The sequence below is a fragment of the Carassius auratus genome, chromosome 43 (assembly GCF_003368295.1).
Source record: "Carassius auratus strain Wakin chromosome 43, ASM336829v1, whole genome shotgun sequence".
Lineage (NCBI taxonomy): Eukaryota > Metazoa > Chordata > Actinopteri > Cypriniformes > Cyprinidae > Carassius > Carassius auratus.
Window position 1 is genome coordinate 13,724,807 of NC_039285.1, and position 24,328 is coordinate 13,749,134.

The 24,328-nt window shown below is 35.5% G+C and overlaps 1 protein-coding gene across 6 annotated transcripts in view; it reads right to left on the minus strand.

The window, feature by feature from the left end:
- Positions 1 to 2,092: 2,092 nt before the first annotated feature.
- Positions 2,093 to 24,328, minus strand: part of LOC113061753 (LARGE xylosyl- and glucuronyltransferase 2) — a 113,516-nt gene continuing 91,280 nt past the window's right edge. For all 6 annotated transcript variants that reach the window (XM_026231158.1, XM_026231157.1, XM_026231159.1 and 3 more), the window contains 14 exons: positions 15,500 to 15,692; positions 12,906 to 13,195; positions 12,440 to 12,522; positions 11,744 to 11,867; positions 9,383 to 9,554; positions 9,202 to 9,306; positions 8,145 to 8,257; positions 7,843 to 7,968; positions 7,433 to 7,588; positions 6,782 to 6,945; positions 5,237 to 5,515; positions 5,011 to 5,157; positions 3,799 to 3,994; positions 2,093 to 3,717 (listed from right to left, as the gene is read on the minus strand). In XM_026231158.1, the coding sequence (XP_026086943.1) occupies positions 3,520 to 3,717; positions 3,799 to 3,994; positions 5,011 to 5,157; positions 5,237 to 5,515; positions 6,782 to 6,945; positions 7,433 to 7,588; positions 7,843 to 7,968; positions 8,145 to 8,257; positions 9,202 to 9,306; positions 9,383 to 9,554; positions 11,744 to 11,867; positions 12,440 to 12,522; positions 12,906 to 13,195; positions 15,500 to 15,599 (2,253 nt within the window). In that variant the 5' untranslated portion in view covers positions 15,600 to 15,692 and the 3' untranslated portion in view covers positions 2,093 to 3,519. The remainder of the gene's footprint in view (positions 3,718 to 3,798; positions 3,995 to 5,010; positions 5,158 to 5,236; positions 5,516 to 6,781; positions 6,946 to 7,432; positions 7,589 to 7,842; positions 7,969 to 8,144; positions 8,258 to 9,201; positions 9,307 to 9,382; positions 9,555 to 11,743; positions 11,868 to 12,439; positions 12,523 to 12,905; positions 13,196 to 15,499; positions 15,693 to 24,328) is intronic.

Consider the following 24,328-nt stretch of genomic DNA (forward strand, 5'->3'; position numbering starts at 1 on the left):
GGAAAATTGATTCATGGTGTGCTCGCTTACATCTTACATTTTTATTTTAAATTGTAATAATGTTTTACAATATTACAGTGTTTACTATATTTTTGATTATATAAATGCAGTCTATAAGAGCCTTCAAAAACATTCCAAACTTTTTTTTATCTGTTGTATTAAACACAAACACTTTTCCTGAGGTAAATGCAAGACATTATGGTCTGGATTCATTAAGCCAAGTTCCCAAAGAAATGAAAAAAAAAAAAAAACTGAGACAATAATTTTCAATTACTAATGAGAACAAACCAACAAATAAATAAATAATAATAAATCAATTAAAAAATATATCGATTTGGGACTGTTGGAGTCAGCAAGAAACCGCATTTTCCTTGCCACCGTCTTGTATCTAATGAATTATTCAAGCATGAGTATGTTTCCTGATGTGAGTCCATTTTCTAGATTGTTGCTGGGACATCCTGAGCTGCAGTGCTCAAACTGTGAGCAGTTTCCCTGCATGCCCTTTCCTATAATGTGCTGCTGGGTAGAATGAATGAATGCTGAAAAAGCAGCTTGAAACTCTTTGACTGTGTGCAATGGTTTCTGATTCATGATGTCATAAAGGGCCACTTCAGGCAATTACACATGCATTAGCCCACGCAGCACAGGAAAGAGCCGTCCGCTCGCTCTCAGGGCTCCGCTTACCACCGCCTCTCTCCTGCAATTGCCGGAAATTACCTTTGTTTTAACAGGCGTCAATTCCATTTGGAAAACAATTGATCAACTTCACCCTCTTGCTACTAACAGCTGGATTGGCTGAAGTCATTTGCAGTCAACATTAGCAGCAAGTCTACTGTAATATAGAGCAGAGGTCTTAAATTACAGTCCACAGGTCATATTCTGCACCTGAAGTTGATAGTTTTTTTTTTTTTTTTATGCACGGAAACTTCTCCAGACAATTTATTTATCCTGCACTTAAGTGCATGTTAATTGATATTAAATTAAAATGTATTATAGTATGCCTTCATTATTAATGCAGATAGACTTTAGAGTGCTTTTTTAACTTATGATTTAAGTCAAACTATGTAGTAACTTATTTTGTCTTTAAAATATGGTTAAAGTGGCATCAGAATGAGAGTCAAAAATAGCTGATGAAAAACAACTCCAGCTCATAAGTTAACCTCTTGTGAAGTCTGTTTGTAATTAACAAATCCGTCAAGAAGTTTTTAACAAACTGTTGAAATTCCTCATCCTTATTATTATTTTCTCCAGGGAAAAAGTTGTGTAATCTGAATCAGGAGAAAAATATGTGCAGATTAAGCACCATTTACAATTGAAAACAATTTAAAATAGTTCTAAACTAATTTGTCGGTAGAGTTTGATGTGAAAGCATAACAGGAGATAGAGTTTTTTTACTAGAGGAAGCGTAATTATGGATTATGATAACTTATATTTTGCCCTGAAGTGTGGTTTAAAGTTAAAACACCTTAATGATGAACTTGTTTCTTACAAACACACATCTTTTCGGTTCACAAGACATTCATTGATGGATTGGAGAGGTGTGGATAACTTATGGATTATTGTGATGATTTAATCAGTTGTTTGGACTCAACAAACAAATTCATCTACATTTTAGATGGCCTGATGTCTTTTGGTGAACTATTCCATTAATGTACTTTTATAAAAATTTTGGTAGCACTTTATTTTACAGTCCTGTTCCCCATGTACATACTACTGTATGTACTTATTATAGTAATTACAATAACTATGTAATAACTAGGTACTAACCCTGAACCTACCCCTAAACCTAACCTTACCCCATGTAGTTACCTTGTGTTACCAGAACTTTCTTAGATTAATACACTGTAAGTACACTATAAGTACATGTAAGTACACGTACTGTAAAATAAAGTGAAACCAAAATTTCTATACCATATATTATAATATTTTATACTAAATTTTCTGTCAGCTCTGCCGTGTATTGGACCTCTTAACTATTAGTCACCAGTGAATCCTACAACAAGCTCAAAGATAATATATTCATTGAAGCGCATACAGCAATGTGTGGCTCAAATTCTCTTGTCAAATAAAAAGCACAAGAACTTTAAAAAACTATAGAAACAGGGAGAATTTATTAAAGCACTTTGTCCCCTACATAGAAAAATATGATTGATTTAAGTCAACAATAATAAATAGAGTACCTGTATTCTTGCAGGCCCCGCTGATGCGTACAGTAGTACAATCAATATCCAGTTTTCGCAACACAGCAAAGGCACGGGTATTTACCGTAAATCTGCAGTCTGATGGAGTGGAAGGGCATGGGTGGCATATGATTGGTCAACTCAATATGACCTGGAGGAGTGTTTCTTTATAAAGACCCGACACATTGGGAATCACAACATCTTTTTACAAATGCATTTTTGAGTGACTGATGTTGAGTTGGACATTGGATTCTTATTTCAGGGCTGACCAGAAAGTGACATTTTACACGATAAATATTGTTTTCAACAACAGGAAGTGTTTTACATCTGACGACAAAATATTCAGTCTGTGAGAAACTTCTGCAATGGATGCCTCTTTTGTTTTTAATGGTCCCTTGAGTGGATCTCAAAGCAAATGTACATTTAATATTATAATTATTTTTTTTTTGTAACAGTATGTAGTGCAAATCTTTAAAAGTGAAAAAAAAAAGGTGATTGAGTTCAGGGCAGGAAAGCGTCCTGGTATACGTTATAATACTGCATGTTGAAGCATGTCTTAATATGCGCCATTTGTGACAATTATAAATGCAGCAGTTAAACACACTGATCATTTCTCACCCAAACCTTCATTCGGGACTCTGCACATAATATCGCACCCCTATCAAGCATTCAATCTTCTTTCGCTACAAGCAAATCAGTGTTTCTAAATTAAAAAATAATGTGATTTTCGATTTTTTTTGTTGTTGTTTTGTATTCATTAAAAACAAAGAAAAATATTTTTACATATTTTAAATATCAGTGAAATTATAAGGCTTAAAATCCCTCGTCTGTCGTGATGGCCTCCCCACACTTCAGTCCAGCGAAGAGTCTTTGGAAAGCTCATTAATTTCTCGTCCTTTTGATACTCCATCGAATGGTTTCAGCCAGGTTCAAAGCTGTGTAGTGCCATGGACCGCTAGCTGCAGATCTTAAGTGACGAAAAAGCCCTGATTGTCAAAAAAGGTCTTTATCATGACCGTTCGTTTTAGGCTGTAAAGCAAGTAGGTCATCACAAACATCTACTAATGTCTTTTAAGCAGTTCAAGCATGTTTGGTCGAGTTTTCACCACCAGACTGATGGGTGTGTTGCTGATGTCAATGGTTTCCACAGTTCTCTGCTGTATGACTTATCAAAAAGAAGAATTAAAGCTCTGATTTTATAGTCTTTAGCAGAGACGTGGGTTTCAGCTTCGTTCCTCTAGACACCGTAACATGTAGCAGAGCAGCATGTTGGCTGTCGAGCCTCAAATGACTCGACCGAGCCATCTTCCTGTGTGCTAAAGTACATTTGAAACAGTGTTCAGATGTTCCTCTGTGCTGTGAGGTACTTGAGAGCAGCAGAACCGTACTTTCGAGAAAGGTCTTGGTGGAACTCGTCCTTCAGAGTCGTCAAGCAGTAGCGGTAACTCGGACTGGAACGAAACTTTGAGATGTCGAAGCTGGGCGCGTGGGGCATGTGGATCATGAAGGCATTTGGTAACACAATAAGATCATACTCCTTTGGAACAAGGAAATGTGACAGGTTAGGGACACTGGACACTGGTAGTATAAACAGGCCAAACATCCTTTAAAACCTTACCTGAGCATCAAGCTCCATGATATGGGATACTTTGTTCCAGCCAAAGCCAACAAATCTCTGGTCATACTCAGGACAGTCTCGTCGCACAACAACATACGGCTCAAAATCTGCCTCCCACTCCACCTTGTATGGCGTTGTGGCTGTTCTCCATTTGGCATAATTGGTTGGCGCGTGACCCTTTGTCCAGACGTGATACCTGCATTTCAGAAGAGTAGTAAATGAATACTTTCATACTAAATTTTTTTTTTTTTTTTTTTTGTCAAATGAACACCTGGAAGTAGCCATTTTTAAGTCAGTATTGAAACTATTTAATAACACAGTTACATTTTCATGGTTATCTAATGCTGGATAATGTGCTTGTGCTTGAACTTGAAAGTAAATAACAGCAACAAAAAAAAAAAAAAATAAATAAATAAATTTATATATATATATATATATATAAATAAATTTATATATATATATATATATATATATATATATATATATATATATATATATATATATATTAATTTTTTATTTTTATTTTACATTTTTATGATTTAATAATCTTTTTATAAACTCAGGAAACCTTGCTCTATAATGCGCATATTTTTTATTTTCTGAATTAAAAATAATTGATATTTTTGCAAGGTGATACACCCTTATAAAAAATAAAATCTAATAAAATTTATTATTATTATTATTTAATTTTTTATTTTTATAAAAAAAAAAAAAAAGCTGTTCCACTGATTATTGATGTTTAATATCAGTTTACTGTCAAAGACCACTTTTTAAAATGTAATGTGGTGTGGCCCCCAAAAGACTAGATTATATGACTGAATCTTTTTTAAATGTTTAAGGAGTACACTCACATATGTTCAAAGTGTTTAAAAAAAAAACTATATTATATATAATATAATTATTATTATATATATATATATATATATATATATATATATATATATATATATATATATATATATATATATATATATATATAAACTGTATGTTATTATCCTGTAGTTTCAATGGAAAAATAAATTAATTGAAACATTTTCAAAACCCACATGGAACTGACATGAATATAAAAAGTACATTTATAAAATCGTGAAATTTTACAAGAATTTCCCTTCTCTTTATTGGGCACACTCTTATTTGTCTTTAACTCTAAAAATCTATTCTAGACACACTGGAGAGTGATTATGAGATGATTATTTTGAATGTCTGCTGTACCTGAAGGTGTAGAGTGTCCCCATGTCCAGCATAGACAGCAGCTCGGCCTTGGATTTGGGGAAGGAGAGGCGATATCTCAGCGTCTCAAAGGCAGGCACAACCAGAGCCTTCTTGGTATTGGCCATGTCCAGCTGGACTATACTTTTTCTAATTTACCAAAACAGAGATATATTACAGAAATGGAGCGGTACATTAACAGATAATTCCTAACAAATTCACAGCTTACCGGAGGTAATCGTAGAGGCCGTACACAGGCAGAAAATCCACATCGGTCAGAAAAACGTAGGGTGTGTTGACGTTGCGGAGTGCCACATTGCGTACCAGATTGACAGGGTAGAACTGACCCTCCTTATAAACGATATGATAGCCTACATTCTTGCGGTTCTTCAGGACTTCAGATGCCTGAGCGTAACGCAGGAACTGCTGGGCCTCGGCATCAGACATGTACAGGGCCAAACTAATGGGGCCCTCCCAGTGTTTACAGATGGCCTCCAGCATCTGCAGTCTGTGGACAAATACAAGTGTCTCTGGTGAAATTTTGGGCAGTAACTGAACTGAGGCAAGATTACGGCTTTTTGTTGATACATTTTTTTAAACCTGCAGGGCAAGCTTTCAGTAGCTAGTATGGTACATTCTGATCTTCACTACGTCAGACGCTTCTAGTTTAAACTTGTTTTAAACACAAACAAAGCTGCTATCCTGCATAACAATCACCTTTCAGAAAATGCCAAGACTACTTCATGATAAAACAGAGGCTTCAGTGATATAAAAAATAAATAAAGGAAAACTATATATATATATGGTTGGAAGGACTCTAAATGGAAGATAATGCACAATTATTTTTTAATAATGTAGGGTCTTCGGTCGAATGCAAGTGAATTAAATAAATGACGTGCCAGTGAATTAATAGAATTAATTACAAAATGCAAAATATGCTATAATTAATTATTATTTACACAATTTATTTCACAACAATCCCTTGTCAAGCATTATGTTAAATTTCATGTTAAATTAGCAACCCTAAAATAAAGTACATCTGGAAATAACACGAGGGTTCAACATGCTTAAAGCAATATTTTACTTTTGTTTGTATAATATTATAGTTTTATTTATATTTAAATGTAATAAAAATTGAAAAAATATGACTAAGTGAAGATTAAGAATCTATTAATAATTGTAATTTTATTTTTACACTTTCATTTTTATTTAAATGTTTCTTATTTTATAGTATATTTCTTATGTGCTTTTTCGTATTAGTATTTGTTCAGTTTTGCTATTCAGTTATTTTTTTTCTGCTTTTTTATTTGTTTATTTTTTATATATTAATATTAACTTAATATTAATATTAATATTAATATTGCCTATATAATTATTACTTATTACTATTATTATAATTTTTTTCAGTTTGAATTTTATTTTATTTCCAGTCAGGCATTTTAGTTATTCCACTTAAATAAAAAAATAAGAAATGTTGCATTCTCTACTCACTGAGAAAAAAAAGAAAAAAAGAAAAATCTAATATTTATATTTTATTTTATTTCAGCTTTATCATTTAACAGTTTTAGTAAACAATAATCCTCCTGTTTTGAAAATGTTATTAACTTGCAATGCTTGTAGAAATCTATTCTCATTTAAATCAGAGTGCTGCAGAGGGTTCATTAAACACAACATCATATCTGACAGCTTTGTAATTAAATTGCCTTGGCATGAGCATGAGCATGAGCGGCCCAAACGTGACTGCAGATACATTTGGACAGTCTATCTTCCTCACCTGTCCATAGAGAGCTGTGCGACCAGTGTGATGTCTGTGCCATCATCTGTAGGTGTGTATTCATACTGCAGGAAGTACAGATGCACCCTGTGCACCATGATTCGCTCCCTCCGAAAATCATAGCACTGGTCATCCTCATCTAACTCCTCTAGTGCGTGCTGAAGCTGGAAACAATGAATAATATGTGTTATCAGCTACGCTGAGCAAGACACATCAAAAAAGGCACTGGTCGAGCTGCCCTTTGAGTTTTTCCTTAACCTTTAATCTCACAATTCTGATTTTTATTCTCAGAATAGCGAGTCAACATTACAATTCTGTGTTTATGTCTCTAAATTATTTTATATGGCAGTCTTATTCCCAGCATACAGGCCAGATGCGGGCCGGACTTGGGCCGAAAGAGCTTGCTGTCTGGGTTAGTTTAAGTAATTATAAATTACTTATTAGAAATGTATTATTTATTTTAAAATATCAGGCAGAAACAGGCTTCTGTAGCCCAGGACTGTCAGATATACAGTCCATTTACAAGATGTATACGTATTTTATTGTGTATTTTTAAGCATTTAAGTCAACAAATAATGACATTATATGCATGCCACTCCAAAAATAAGATATTTGCATAATACTGCATAATCTACTACTAAACGAACTCACCACTGTGCCCTCAGAGCTGGCCTGACTGGGACAGCCGAAGAGTTCCCGTCGCAGAAGGTTCCCGTCGTACTCCAGGAACGTCAAGTAAAGATTACGGAAAAATTCCACGTGCTTGTTCTTCACCCTCAGCTTTTTAGGAGAGTTCCAGTGAATGACCTGCAGGAGGAAATAATAAAAGTGAGCAATAAACAACTTCAAAGAAGTTTGCTCAAATGGAAATTTGACAGGAAATTAATGTGACGGTTGGGCGAACATTTGCATTAGAGGGAATTTGTAAAACAAACAGTGAATTTGGCAAAGCCTGAACCAATTAAAGATCCTCTTTGAAAGAATCGTTAGTCTTAATTCCTCTGGGTCAATTTAGTCTTTAATAACTAATATACCTAAACATTTTTCAAATATATTGTTACCTTTAGGTCTGACACCTCGGTGTAGCACTGTTCAGAGCGTGTGTGATCCGATAACTGAACGTTCCAGAAGCACGGAAGCTGATGCACCAGAACTGGGTTCTGTTTTATGAATGCATTGAATATGTCCTGTGAACATAAAATAATAACATGACAATTGTTGCAATACACATTATCCAGCCATGGTTAGTTCAGATTTCATCATTATTTTGACTAGTTTTGCGCAAAGCACAGTCTCCTGAGATCTATGAGATCACTTCTTCTTCTAAAGTGTTTTTCATGTATTGTTCATGAAGGATATGAACCTGGTCGGCCAGGGATGTTGAAAGCATGCTCATTAGCTCTCGCTCTGCCGTCAGTCTCCACATCTGTTCCCAGCCGATGCGCCGCAGTCTCTCAAGGTAGAGTAAAATCACACCTGTAGCCCCAAAAAGAATCACCTGTTGTCAAACGGAGCCCAGTGCAAAGCTATTCTCTTTTTCATACTGAAATGAAATTCTCAGTGTGACATAAACAGTGTGCTCCATTCAGAAGTGATCATGCCTGTGCTCTTTCCGGTGAAGGCTGCACAGGCTCATGTTGATAAAAAAAACCCTGTGAATTACATTTTTACACCATGAATAACTCATTCGTTATATTTTTTTATTCATTTTTTAGTATTGAATTTGGTTAATAAATTACAATATATGCACTACCGATAAAAAGTTTGGATAATTTAGATTTTCTTTTATGTTTTTGAAATAAGTATGTCATGCTCACCAATACTGCATTCATCAGTTTAAACACAGTAAAAACAGTCATATTGTGAAACATTAGCACAATTTAGCAATTCACTATATTGGTGAATATTTATAACAGGCTTCATTCAAAAACACAAAAAAATATTGTTTATTCCAAACACATATATGTGGTTGTGTTTTCAGTAGCCCCTTTCACACTGCACGTCAGACCCGCAATATTTCCGGAACATTGAAAACATTTGTGCGAACTGTAATGAAGCAGGGATCAGTTAGTTTCTCACGTTCCGCGCTGACGCAGAGATCGTTTGCTTGCTTCAGTGAAAGTATAACGTGCCTAGCGTTTTCGACTCGTACATTACACGTCACGTGCTGATGTCACGTGTCATTACGGGATCTTTACGGGTTGTGTGTGAAAGCATGCACATATACTGGGTCATCACTGGCAGTGTGAAAGTGCCAAATCTAGTGACCCGGGAACAATTGCAGGAACACTTTACCTGTGTATTTACCGGAACGGCAGTGTGAAAGGGGACAGTGTGTGTTCAGTTATTGAAACTGTATGCTTTTCCCCCTTTCTTTTCTTATTAGAATCATATATCGCCAAGAAGTTGCAAGCCCTCACCTGTGTTAAAGCCCCTCCCGAGGGCTGGCCAGGGTTTATGATTTTTCCACAGATTACCGAGGTACCAATCGCTCTGATTCTCTACCAGACCAATCACCTGTTTCTCTGCAATCACAACATCGGTGTTAAGTTTCACTGTCCAGATGCTTTACATGCCTCCTGAAGAAAAGTGAGCGATTACCTGTGAACTTCCGGAAGATGGCCCACAGCTCGGCGATGTCCGTGGCGAAGGTGATATCTGTATCGAGGACGATGGCCTTTGAAAGGTTGGACGGCAGAGCTTTGGTGAGTGTGAGCTTCATCAGGCCGTAAATTCCTGAATAGTGTTTGTTTGGTATCCATGACACCTCCGACTAGGAGAATGAGAGAGATAAACACAGAAATCTGTGAGAAACGAGCAAAAGAGCACGAGTGACTGTTTCAGCCTCGGTTCTAGAAATATTTTTCTCATTCAATATATAAATATTTAATATAAACTTCAGTAAAACTTCAGTAAAAATCATCCAGCTGTATAAATTACAACAGTATAATCATAGAAAAGTATCAATCAACTTGGCAAAAGAGAATCAAATCTGTGACAATTATTATATATTTAAATATACACTTTTAAACAGTATTTAACTTTTGTGTATTTCTGACAAAACATTTACTGCATTTTAAACTTATAATCAATTAGAGAGAGAGAAAGAAAGAGAGAGAGACAGAGAGAGAGAGAGAGAGAGAGAGAGAGAGAGAGAGAGATTATTATGTGTAAAACACTCTTCTAATTCATTTCAAATTAAAAAAAAAATATATATAATTCCAAAAAATAAATTTCTAATTTCAAATGAAACATTTAACTTTTTCTTTTTTCTGAATCTTTAATTTCAGGTCAAAGTGCAAATATGTTAAAACGAAACTATGTAGATATATTTAAATAATAACATCTAAACCTTTAACTAAAATGTGATTAAAAAGTATAAAAACTATAATATATCAAAAATAATAATAAAAAAATAATTATATATATATATATATATATATATATATATATATATATATATATATATATATATATATATATATATATATATATATATATATACTGTAATATTTATAAAACAATATATAGATTTTTTTTTTCTCAGCTGTTGAGGGGAGAGCACAACAGCAGGTTTATATATATATATATATATATATATATATATATATATATATATATATATATATATATAAACCTGCTGTTGTATATATATATATATATATATATATAAACCTGCTGTTGTGCTCTTCCACACACAACTGTCCTGATATTCTCAAGTGATGAATGTAAGAGAAAATAAGGTTTAAAATTACTATACACTAAGCATTACAAAATCATAATATTATTGTACTGAGACCCAGATATTGATATAATAATAATAATGTACACAGGATGAAAACATGTATTCCAAGGTTTTGCAACTAATATAACTGATTATTTACTATACCTGACCTGGATATAGTTTTTAGATTGTTCTTATAACCCTCTTATAAGGCGCTCATTGTGCTCCTCATGTTTGCTCCTGAACTGTATTCTGCAGTTATAGCATCATCTGAACCCATGGAAATGACCCTATACAGTTCTTATTGTATGCTTCATCTTCTCAGCATACATCCTTTATGACCTGATCTCGTGGTTAATAATAATCTGCCGAAGAGGGGTTGATTGAAAAAGACTGGATTTCCTGCAGTTTAGCTTTCCTATACTCAGGAGAGCAAAGAGGTCTCTATGCACAGCAGAGACACAGGATGTAAAATCCACATGATTAGAGATGGCTCCAAGCCAAACAGCTGACAATCAGTGGTGTACTAAATGCGGGAGGGGGGCGAGAGCACAAAACAGGACAAGAAGTAATGTATTTGTGTTATTGTGCATGCATTCATGTGAGTGTCCTTGAGTGTGCAGTGTAATGTAAACTAGAATGAGCTCTCCTAGAATATGTGTGCATGTGTGTGCGTCGAGGAGGCATGCTCTTTGATTGACACTTCACTCTAACGTGCACTGCATAAAAAATAAATAAATAAAAAATCACAACGGACAGTGAATAATTCAACGCCACAGCAAAGGCTGCACTCACATGCCAAGTTGTAAAAAAAAACAAACAAAAAAAAAGATAAGAACTGTCACTTTAAATATATGAACAGAAATGAATAATTCTGTGTTTTCCCACATGCTCTGGAGCGTGCAAGAGAGTAAGAGCGCTTGAGCTCGCTGGAGTGTAAACAAGCTCAATGTTTCCACTATCACAGACAAGCCATACTATCCCAAGGGGACCTTTGCCCCTTCATTACAATCCATAAGCGCATGTGACACGTCTTTCATCCCAGTTGTTTGTGCCTGAATGAGCTCAGAGAGGATTGTGATGGGCATCATTCTTCAGACTTGTCATTGCCACCTGCATCGTTTCAAAACTATCACTGCTTATGACCTCCCATTAAACCTCTATAATGGTGCTCTGTGACATGGTCATTATCTCTGGGTCAAAGAGCAAGTGTAGAGTCATGGAAGAACGGTGCTTACTTTGAGTTCATCAGCGTCATAGAAGCTGACTTGTACGGACGGCACCATCCATGACTGGAACAGAGTGCTGAGGATCTGATTGGCCACTGTATCTGTGATGAAATGAAAGTGTAGTGGGTTTCTCCTGAAAAGAGAGATGTGGACATGTTGATGTCTTAGGTTTTATACTGTATGAATACATCAAGCAAATTAAAAAAATGTTGATGACTATTTTTGCTAGTTTCATGATTTAATTTACAATTATCATGTGGTGCGACAACAAAGGTGACAATACAGTATGTGATGCTAAGGTGACAATTTGGTAATTTGAAATTTGGTAATTATTAATTAAATCATGCTGAATTTTGGAAAATGAAATCTGAAAATGAAATTTCAAGTTTGGAATTTTAATTTCAAATGTAAAATTCCAAATTCCAAAATTGAAATGTCAAATTTCAAACTAAAATTCAACTTAAAAAATAAATAAATAAATAATTTGATTTTGAATTAGAAAATTAGAATTTGTAATTGTGTAAATTTCATTTCAGGTCAAACACAATACATATGAAATAAATTATATAGCTGAATTCCAATATTTATTCTTATACACATCGCATAGATAAGATTGCATGCACAATGCAGCTCTGTATATTGGTGTCAGTATACTATTATACTGCTTTTTTATTTACTATTAATTTTCCTGTCCGTGGTTCTTACCTGTGGAACAGGATAGATTTGACCAGAGTGACCACGTCCCGACTGGCGTTGTGACCCGCACACACACACGCCACGTGAATCAACTGTGTGTGGAGAGAAAGGCCAATGTTTTAGATTGGACTGAAGAACTTTAGCTTAAAACTTATTGTGTAGACACTTATCATCTAACATGCAGCAGTCAACCATAAAAGAATCATACACATATGGCAGAAATATTATTTGAATATAGATACGATAAATACAGAATATCAAATTACAGTGATGATGCCAGTACTTTCCATAGAAATGACTTTACTTTTCAGAGCCATTTTTTAGTTTCAACCAACTATATTAGCCCGTATTGTTTTATCATTTCAACCTATCGAACTTGTCTTTGGGAAAAAAACACCAAAGTGTGTTTCGGACCGCTGCATGTTCCTCTAAAGATTTGTTCTCACATCTGACAGGACCTAATATGTCATCTTACCTCACACTTCTCGGCTGTGGGCGAGCGAGAACACTCGCTGTGATTGGCCCGTTCCTCGGCTGTGTTCTCCACGTCTTCTGGACCGGTGTCTGCTGATGCAACCCACTGCTGGTTGCCATAGTTACCCTCAGCAGGCTGGGCAGCCAGGCCCTGCGATTGGCTCAGCTGGAGGCGGATCTGCCGGTTCTCTTCCTCCACCTCTCGAACCCGCGATGCCAGGACGTCCCGTTCCAGCAGCCGTGCTTCTGTAGATTCCACCAGGCACGCGGAGAGGAGCAGGGAACGCCCGTCTGATACGGCACAACAGATTTCATTTATTTCGAGTGATCTTGACAGATTACACCCCAGAGATGGATGGATGAGAGGTAAGAAAATAGGAAGCCTGAGGTGAATTTGCAGAGACAATAAAACGTAAATGTCATTTGGATTCAAGACAGACTCCAAGAGTATCTCAATCTACACATTGCTCTCTGCTGGGATGATTATAGTAGCAGAAAATTGGGTGTGATCAGGGAGAACAAAGTAACAGGCATTGAATTTATCGGAATGATTTGATGGATTTTCTTGCATTGCACTCATGTACAAGTGAGTGCAAATCACTCATCCCTGGTAACCAGAGTTGGGAACCATCTCACAGAGCGTAGCCATGTCGTTTCTCATCCATTATCCATTAGCATTCACATTCATCTCAGGCAGTTGGGCACAGGGGCCCCTGGAAGTATGTGATATGTAATCTACATCTTTGCTTATGAGCCAACAATTCTGCCACAAGGTTATTTTGAGCCAATCACCTGAGCGGTAAATGCCATGTGATTAATGAATCTAGAGCAGAAAAGGAAAATGCCCTGCCCTGACTGGCTGATGACAGCACAAGAACACAAACAGTTGCTACACTTGCATCTGTGCTGAGCTGTGAAGTCAAAGGCAGCAGATGGAGAAAAGTCCATTTCATGCTTTTATGAGCCCTCCAAAAACTATAAAATCTATAATTATGAGCTTATTTTATAAAACCACTTATATATTATATATATATATATATATATATATATATATATATATATATATATATATTCCCGAAAGCATTCTCAAAAAAGTGCAGCCATTGTCAACAGACCTGCCCACTGTCCAATTGTTATTCATGAATTACAGTTAAACTTTAAAGAACGATACATTCTTTAATAAAAGTTATACATCTTTTGTAAGGTTTTATTTTAGATTATTTTACTTCATAAATTTGTTAATTTAATTACTTTTTTAGTAATCCAGCAGCCCTAGTGGGAATTTTCTGAGGCCCCCAGGTGGGCCCCGGACCTCTAGTTAAGAAATACTGATGTAGTATCAAGACTTGAGCAAGTCTGTAAACTGTAAAAGGGCCTATGTTTTTACCTTAGTATAATCCTAGTATGTGTTACTGTTTATAAAATGGATAGTTCCGGTGCTGAATTCTCACTGGTCAATATAATTTTGCATTCATTCTATAATCCATAATAAAGTTCTCTGATGTGAACAACTGGTTCAGCAGATTATATTTTATACCACAAGTTTTCCAGAACTGGGATCATTATAAATAATAAATTCAATGAATAATTAATTAATAATTCAAAAAAACTATAACATTAGAATAAATGAATAATTTTACAATAACAACAACCAAAATAAAACGTTGACTAAAAAAAACATTAAATGTGTGATTTGTCTGCATGTCACATAACCATGAAACAACATCAGAAAACTGTGAACGTGAATGTGAGGTTAAATTACTGAAATACTAACTGAAATCGCAGAGAATTTTCAAGTAAATATTTTAGGTCAAAGTCCCTGTTATAATGGAAGAATGCCAATTTTGAATGAATTGTTTTAAAAAATAAACAATGAATATGTGGGTCCTTAATATATTTAATTAGTAAGGCTTTATAAAAGCAACCACTTTTAAACAGGCCATGCTGCATTGTAAAGTCCCAGGGCTGCAGGCACTCATCCCTTACTGCTTAAATATTAAATTAACTTGATATGGCACAATTCAGCACAATGTATTAACACTTCAAGGCATTCTTAGAAAGAATATTGCATCAAAAACCAGCTCTCCATTTCACCCGTTTCAAACAATGACCGATAAAATGCTTTCAAAGTGCAGAAATATATCTTCAACATTTTTCTATAGGAAACAACAAGTCTTCTCTTAAACACTTTCAGTCTTATAAATACTGATGATCATGCTCTGATAATCTTCTTTTCTGAGTGTGCATTTCTCATGATAGGTTCACATGCCCGATAGAGAGTGAGAGAATGAGCTTTTAGAATGATTAGCTTCGTAAGATCTGGCTGCAGATCAGTTCTGTTATCAGCACTCCACAGCGTTATTGTGCGTCTCTGAGGATGACAGACCCATCGGATGAGGCTTTTAGAACACAGACCGAGATAAGTCTATGACTGACAGTCTCAACACCCAAGTCACCCCAGCTTAAAAGGAAAACTCTTTGTCAGTCCAGCCTTTACATCAGAACACAGGAAAATAGGCCACTGTAGTCTGTCTCACAGAGATCACTTTTTTTTTAGAAAACTAAAGATCTGACGATAAGTGTCTTGATACTCACTTTCCGAGTTCCCCACGAGCAGGTAAAGCCAGGTGAACAGGATGACGAAACTCAGAGACACCACCAGCAACTTCAGCTTCCCTCGGCAGGGGCAGAGCATCCTGGGATTGTGGAGGACTGGGCGGGGGAGGGAGGGGATGGAGCGATCAGGTTGGACTTGCTCTAACGCTGGTCTCCTGCAGCATCCTCTCTTCTGGAGGAGAGAAAGAGGAAGAGGTCGTTTGTTAGAAATGCACAGGCCCATTGAGAATCTGAAGCTCCACACATTTTGAAACAGATGTCATTCACAGAGCTTTGCATTTCTGCTGCTCCATGCAGGTTTGTTTGTTCATTTTTAGGGGGATTCCATGCATAAAATGTCTCCACTGCTGATATAGATATCATGCGTATGTGACAGCCCTAGACTCATAGTGCGAACTACGGGGGAGCTAGGGGGAGCTCGGCTCCCCTTAATAAGACATGGGCTCCCCTGAAAACGAGAAATCTGAAATTTTGGGGGGTCTCAAAAAATACTGACAATGTGAATATTTTTAAGTGCAATTTCAGTTTTGTAATGTGATTATGATGGCAAAAATATTATTCATTCATGCATGACGGCGATTAAAACCTAATTAACTTCAATAAAGATTAAAGACGTCACAGCATCAAGGTGTGGGGGCGCTGCGCTGCAAATTCCATGTTAGTATGTCATAGGTTCGTAGAAAAAAATAAACGTTGGAGGCCATTTATCGTGCGCAAAGTCCTTCCATTATGCAGTTATAGCATCATAGCCAGGGCAAAAAGAAAACAAGGTAGTTCAATTAATTTTGGTATTATTAAGAAATTGTGTAGTGATAACGCACGACTGATTCACCTGCTGCAAGCACTGGTAAACCTCAAGCCAAGCCCACTGTGAAAACGCATGAAACTGAAGAAAAGTAATCTCTGGGATCCTAACCCCTCTTGCTTCGAGTCCTCTCTCGCGTTAAACTGGAACAGCCAGCAGTGGAGAGACTGGAAGAGCCAATATACATGGCTGTGTGTTAAGGATGGAAGCTTGGGGTGTATCACTTTGTAACGCGTTGTGTCAGGAGGGGGAAAAAATATGGATAGCTCACAAAGTTATTAGGCCAGACAAAACTCACGGAGGCGATTGACATTTAACAACAACTCGTTTCATTTCTCCAATCGAACTCGGGCAATTGTCTGTCCCATGTTCCACCGTCCACAGCGTAACCAAAACAAAACAAACAAGATTAAAACAAAATGATTTCCAAACAGAGATTACCCGCATACATGGGGGATTCGAGTCGCGCTTGTATACATTATCATACAGAGTGCATACCGTTTTACAGGGAGCGAGCAGCTCTTAAAGGGGCCACATTTTTTTCCACTCGTTACAACTTGTAAGGACGCAAAAAACCTTCTTCTGTCTGAAAAGGTACCTGGCACGCACTTGTCTGAGGAGTGGATTAATGATTAATGCTCAGAACCAGTCGCGAAAAATTATATATAAATACAGGGACAGCATTGCACACAAGATGGCCATTGAAGTGGCATTGACTAAGCAAATCTGATAAGCGATTCTGGCAAATAAAGTAATTGAGGTGAATTCTAAATTAACGGAGGAGAGCGCAACATCATTCAAGGCTGTCTTCCTGACCTATCAATTTGTGTCGATAAAGTATAATAGTGCATATTGTAGCTGTTATGTATCTTTGTAAGTCATTATATGTCCTTTTTTGAGGCACTCGTGTCGATAATGTATAATAGTGCATACATTTGTAGCTGTTGTAAGTCCTTATTTGAGGCATGCGCATGTGCACGACCTCCACCCCCCCCCCCCCCCCCCCCCCCAAAAAAAAAGAAGTGGGCTGCCTAGAACACTGCCTAGACTCTATAAATAAAAAAGCAAGAAAATTAAGAAACACCGAAGGGGAATCCACAAATCCAATGGGGTTCACAGGTAACTAAGTTTTACCCAGCTGTGACAAAATTTAGTGTACTTAATATTAAAATATACTATATTTTCCTTACACTGAGAAATAGAGCATACGATGTGTCAAATGTGGTTTAAAATCAAAGGATTGATTAAAAATTGTATTGGCTCCAGAATAATTTCATTTTTTTTCTCTCTTATGTTTACCATTTATTTGTTTAAAAATACATTAACATAGTGAGATATTTTTACAATTTAAAGTAACTGTTTTCTACTTTTATTATATTTTAAAATGAAATGTATTTATAGTGATAAAAAAGCTGAATTTTCAGCATCATTACTCCAGTCTTTAGTGTCGCATTATCCTTCAGAAATTATTCTAATATTATTAATTATGCTCCTCAATTATTATTAATATTATAGCAGCAAACATTGTTAAAATTGTTAGAAATCTTTCTTCAGCAACTAATAAGCATATTAGAATGAATAAATAGATATATAAAAAAATATAAAATACCAGTAGCGTACGTTTCATATATTTATGCCACAAAGGTGAAAAAAAAATAATTATTACAAATAAATTGTAATAAGAAATAAAAATCCTGTGAATAACATGTATTTTACAGTGCATCGTACAAAAAAAAAAAAAAAAAAAAAAAAACAGTTTTTTTTAATGTGACCACTTTAATGTGAACTAATTTAGTCTAATCAAGGAAAGTATTTTTATGAGTTAGATAAGTAGAAATAGATCTTTGAAATCACCAAGCTGCAGTGTGTAATTTCTTCACTACTGTCACTAAACTAACTAAAACAATAAAGACACTCCCCTATCTGCCATTGGTGCAAGAATAAATAAATAAATAAAAATTATATATATATATATATATATATATATATATATATATATATATATATATATATATATATATATATATATATATATATATATATATATATACAAAATAAAATGGAACTCCCTGAGTTCTGTTTCGCTGTTTGGCTGGTCAATGTTCAGACAGAACTGAAAGTTTATTTTTTTATAATTGAATAAAGTAAATGAATCCAAACCATGAAATATATATTTGAGCTACTTTAATCATGCTTTGAGCTACCAGTAGTAATCACAAAAAAAAGAAGAAAAAAAAAGAAAAGAAAATCCACAAATGTAATGCCAAAAAACAGTAGAGAAAATCTGATAATACATCACTGACAATTTACAGCTTTCATCAAAGCTTCCAAACACAAATATAAAATGCATTTCAGCTGTCCTATAAAAGCTTTAGTACAGCAAGACATATATTGCAGATAATATAATTGGTATAATAATAAATATTGATTCAGTGTTGTTTTTCCATCTTTGTGCAGCATTGTGTCTGCATTAAAAGCATTGCAGGCTCTGGCTTCACTAAACTCCAGGCTTTCAGCTGTCCAGAGTAACTCCATGTAAGCCTCTCTGCACGCCACTTAACAGCACGTATTCATGTCTGTGTTCATGCCACGTGGGCTACACGACAGCCATTGTTGTTTACACCACTCTTAATTAAAGAGCGAGCCGTGGGAGGCTCTTCATCACCCCAGCAGACGCAGATTAACAACAGAAAAAAAGAGAAAGAGGGAGTGGGAGAAAGGAGACAGACAGTAGAGAGACAAACAAAATCATCTTTACTTTATTATGAACTTATGAGCTTAATTAATCATGCTTTAGTATAATAAGACATATGCCTGCAGGTTGCAAGATTGGATGCTGACAAAAAGAAATAATAATAATAATTAATATTATATATAATATTATTATAATATATATATAATTGTATTTTCTTGGGAATTCGGATGTGGTATTTCAGGTGCTTACTGCGTTGACTTTCATATGCTTATTAATGACTGCTTCACTCACACAGCTGCAGGTCTAGGCTTTTTGTCCGGGCTTTTAAATATTTATTTGCATTTAATTTATCTATTTATTTTTTGCATGACTGTGCAAGACGTTATTTTTACAATTTAAAAGACCATAAAATTATAAAATAAATATACTGAATTTAATATATAATGTATATAAGCTTTGTGATTTTACATATTACATTCTATTATACACATAAACGAAACACTCAAATGGTTACATATCAATTAATTTGGTTTATCATATTTACACACACACACATACACAAAAGTAAGTGAATAATCTGCTTTTAATTGATCATTATAATACAGGCTTCATTGAAAGTGTTTGCAAAAGTTTTAGCAATTGAGAATTAATCACTTTAAAATGTAGAGTATTCCTCTGTGAAAACAAATCAAAATATTGATGACTCACCATGTACTCATTTATTTCATCCAGTCAAATGCTCTCTACAATAATGCCCTGCTCTCTAATACCACTGCCTCTTTCTAGCAAGCAACTTAAAGTCCTGAATTCCAAATGGTTCAAAGATTCTAATTAATTTGTTAAAATGCACATAATGACACATTATAATGACCTGACATAATGAACACATTAATCAGTAAGTGCTAGCATCAGTGACTGCTTTCCTGTACTGCATAAGACCCATTTTAATGCTGTTTGTATATGTGTGTTTTGTTTGTCTCTGAATTGTGTTGAGCTGTCCTGTACCATGTAACTGTTTTATAAATGATGTCCTTCATCACCTGACTGAGGCTGACACCAGCCTTTGTTTGTTTGTTAGTCGTCTCTTATGTGTGGCTCTCTTGAACATTCAAGGCCATCCTGAGCTCTCCACCGCTCATTACCAGATTACATCCACCCACCCTCACACACACACACACACTTGCCACGGCTGCAAAATGCTCTCTCAAACTTTAGGGATGTGAAAGCCAAGTATGTGTGGCCAGTGGGAAAAAAAATAAAAGAATGTATGTAAATCTACACTTCCTGAGTCTGAAAGATATTACATAAGTTAGAAAAAGAATAAACCAACTTGGTGGGTTGTCTATAAGCAGAGTGCAGTCCTTGTAGACACATAGTCAACCCTTATTAATGGGCCATGTGAAACGTAACCTCAAGCAATTAACCCACAGAAGAGACAGCCGTTTCTGAGTTCATTCTGCAGCCTTTTCAAAACCAACACCACCACTAAAAACTTCTCTTCATTACACAGAAAAAATCACCCTGACAGGGATTACAAAGAGGTTAACTGGGAAAAAAATGACTAATTCAGTCTCCTTCTGTCATACATAATGCTTAACTCAGGCACCCACAATCGACCAATATTGCATAATCAAGATCAACTTTTCAAAAAAAAAAAAAAAAAAAAAAAAAAAAAACTCTTAAAAATAAAAATAAAGTTTCTTCATTGGCATCAAAGGATTTTGATGTTTTTGAAATATTTCAGTAATACATGTCACTGACATCATCACCAAGAACACTTTTGAAGTATGTACACATGGTCTTAAGCTGCAATAGCAATTTAGTAAAGGACACCAAAGATCAATAATGACATGTATTAATGACAAAAATCTGAATAAACTATTTGTATAGTTAATTAGCCTAGAGGCTGTTGACGTGGCACATTAGCATGTTAATATGCAACACGCACTCTCAGGTGGGCATTAATCATCTATTTTTCAGCGCGTTGAAGCACCGCTCATCCATTTACAATTACCAGCCTTATAAATAAGCCTTATAAACTTACTTTTGGATGTATTTCTTATTACATCGGACATCTGTATTTCTTTATAACTACTTTTTAAAAAGAAACACCTGGCTAAGAAAAGGTGATTCCAATCCAACAATGCCCTGAAAAAAAAAAACCCACATAGGCTAAACTCTGATACAAAATCCAATCTGTTTCCCTATTCATGATGTCATTGGACACATATACCAGACTGTACACCTAATCGCATTTATATATTTTTCTTTCACCAGACTCCCTTCTCCTCCTCTCCTGTGATTTCAGACTCCACAGGCCTCGTGATGGTGGATGAGCAGCACTAAAGGTCAGCTGGTCGTAAATTCAAACAGCCAGGTTCCCACTATGTGCCACGCAGTTAGAGAACGTTTTTAAACTGTTGCCAGCACAGGAGTCATCAGAACACTGTTATTTACCCCTCTCACCCTCATTATACCCAGTCGGTTCTAAAACGGGAAGTAATACATTAAGTAAATCAAAGAGATTGCTCTGGACTGTACACCCTTAAAAAGGAAGTTTTCACAGCAATCCCATAGAAAACAAACCATTTTGGTTCCACAAAGAACTTTTTTCCACTTCAAAGAACCATTTGTAGAATTTAAGAGTTCCATCGATGTTGAAGGTTCTTCATTGAACCATTGATTTTTACCTTATATTTCTAATTGTATTATGAGTGTATTATATTATATTATATATGTTAATAATGTATATTGTTAATATAATTAAATATGCTCAATGTTAATGATAATAAACATATATAACTTTTAAAAAAAGTGAGATTCAACCCAACAGCCAGTAATGTTCATTTGACTCATCCCTCGCATGAATTTTGATGATATTTCCAGTCCATCATCATCATATATATATCTGCATAATCATTCATTTAAACTTTAAAAAGAAACCAGACTTGTTTACTGAAATATAATAGATGTGCCATCTGTTTTGATGATCCAGAAGTGAGAAAGTCTCCTATGTTTGCATTGGCACAGGTAAGATGAAACTTGCCTTTTCCATAGCTGGCAGTCTGATCAGTGGCACATAAATCTCTGTTCATATCTACTGCTTGTTAATATTCTCTGAATAGAGAGAGTAAAGAGAAACCGCAGATGACACAACATAACCTCAGGGCACGTCTCTAATTCGTATGGGAGTAGAACGGGCCAAATGCTTTAGAGCTGAGGTCACATTGGGTTTTAACTCTCACTTTTGTGTCTTATAATACAAAACCTGCTCAGACTGAACATTAAAACGCCACCTCAGCCAAACCTGCACTGCCCGGTTTGTCTTTCTAAACAGGAAATGCATGCAGTTTATGGCTTCAGTTTAAGATGCTTTTTAAAAGGTCACTTTGCAGAGGATCTTTAAGACACAGGGCTTTTATGGGGTGAAAAGCCTCTACCCAAATCCATTAAATGACTAGTTATAGAGAAAGTGAAAAAAAAGAACAAAAAAAAGAGAAAGAAACAAAGCAAGATAGAAGGATAGAGCTGGGTCAAGGTGGGCTAGCTGGCAGCTTTCATAAGGATCTCTAGCTGAACAAGCAATGAGACACGCAAGCACGCTCTACAGGGACAGGTGTCCTAGTAAACCAAGAATTACTGAGGTTGTTTAGTGGAGAGAGGTGAAATACAATACACAACATTCAGCCCCCACTGGCTTTTATAGCCTACATACTCATCTCATCTGCAGTAGGGCAGCTTACATTAAACCAGTGAGCCCCTTTTAGTGCACTCCAGTATTGATCAGGGTGAACAAACACTTCATAAGCTCTCTTATCTGAACATTACACTTATTAACCTATAGAAGTTCAATGAATGTGTAAAAGGACACATCACCAGTCCTGTTACAGCTTACATACCTCTGCAAGCACATTAAGATGCTTATTTTGTAGAAATTGCAAACAGGTGTAAAATGGAGTTTGGAAGTGGTTGCAGAGCAAAGTAGCAATGCAAGTGTGTTTTTTTTTTTTAAAGGGAATAGATGAATAAAATCCACTGAATAATCTCCTTTAATCTCCACTCCTCGCATCTGAATCTGAGCAGAATTACAAGGGTGACTCTTTAACTGACTTATTCAGCAGCTCACAATATTATGCCAGTAGGTGGTGACAAGTGACCATCTTTATTAATGAGTCATTTGAATCACTCACTCACTCACTCAAAAAAAAAAAAAAAGTGTTCAAAAACAATGATTCATTCAGGAGCTAAAGAAATGACTAAAACAGTGTCCATAAAACAGTGTGCAAATCTATCAGTGCACTTTTGAAGTGCGCATTCAATCAACACTTATCCATACTAAATCATGAGGCCATGGGAGAGGTTTTATGAATGGCAGTGAACTAACGTAACTGACACTGTGGTCACATGACAATGACAAGATGACCAATGTATATCCAGATTACTTTCATATTACACACATTCACACTTATAGAACATATAGAAAGTAATTACTTATTCAAAAGAAGTACCTATACTCACAGTATGAGATTTCAGCAGTGTCTTTATAAGGGAGTCACTCATTCATATGATTCATTCAAATATGAGTCAACAGTCATTGAACCATTCAGTTAAAATTTATTATTAAAAAAAAAAAAAAAAAAAAAAAAAAAAACAATAGACAGAGCGATTTACTAAATCATTCAGTCAACTGATTCATTAAAAATACTTATTCTTTGAGTAACAAAACATCAGTACTGTGTTTTATGGCTTAATTTTGAATTATTCTGGTTGGCAATAATAAGTATAGTACTTAAGAAATTACTCAGTATTACCTTTATGTACATTGATGTTGTATAAAAGCAATATCACACTCGCAATTGAGGTTGTGCGCTGTCACCATTGTGCCCTTGGACTAAGCGCTTGTACTACAGTGGGATTCTTCTTGTGACAACTTTATGTAATCTGCTATTAATTTATATGAATATTTCATCTATTCAGCTCCATCTTTGTCATGTTCTATTGGTGGACAGCACAGGTGGGACCAGAGCTCCGCTGCTGCTGTCAGTCGCAGTATGGTAATGCCATTAATGGAATGGAGTCTCAGTGGACAAGACCTAGAATTACATCGGTGTTACCCTTTTAGATGAGGGACATTGTAATCGTGAATATAATCAGGGACAAGATCTTTTTTTATTAAAACACAATCATTTCAGCACTGTCTGCACACACAGTGTTTCATTGGCAGTTCTGAGTTTCCACAGTCTAAAAAGGAAGCTGTTCTCACATTTTAATCAGGCAGCAAAACAATGCCTTCGAAACCTTGTTCGTA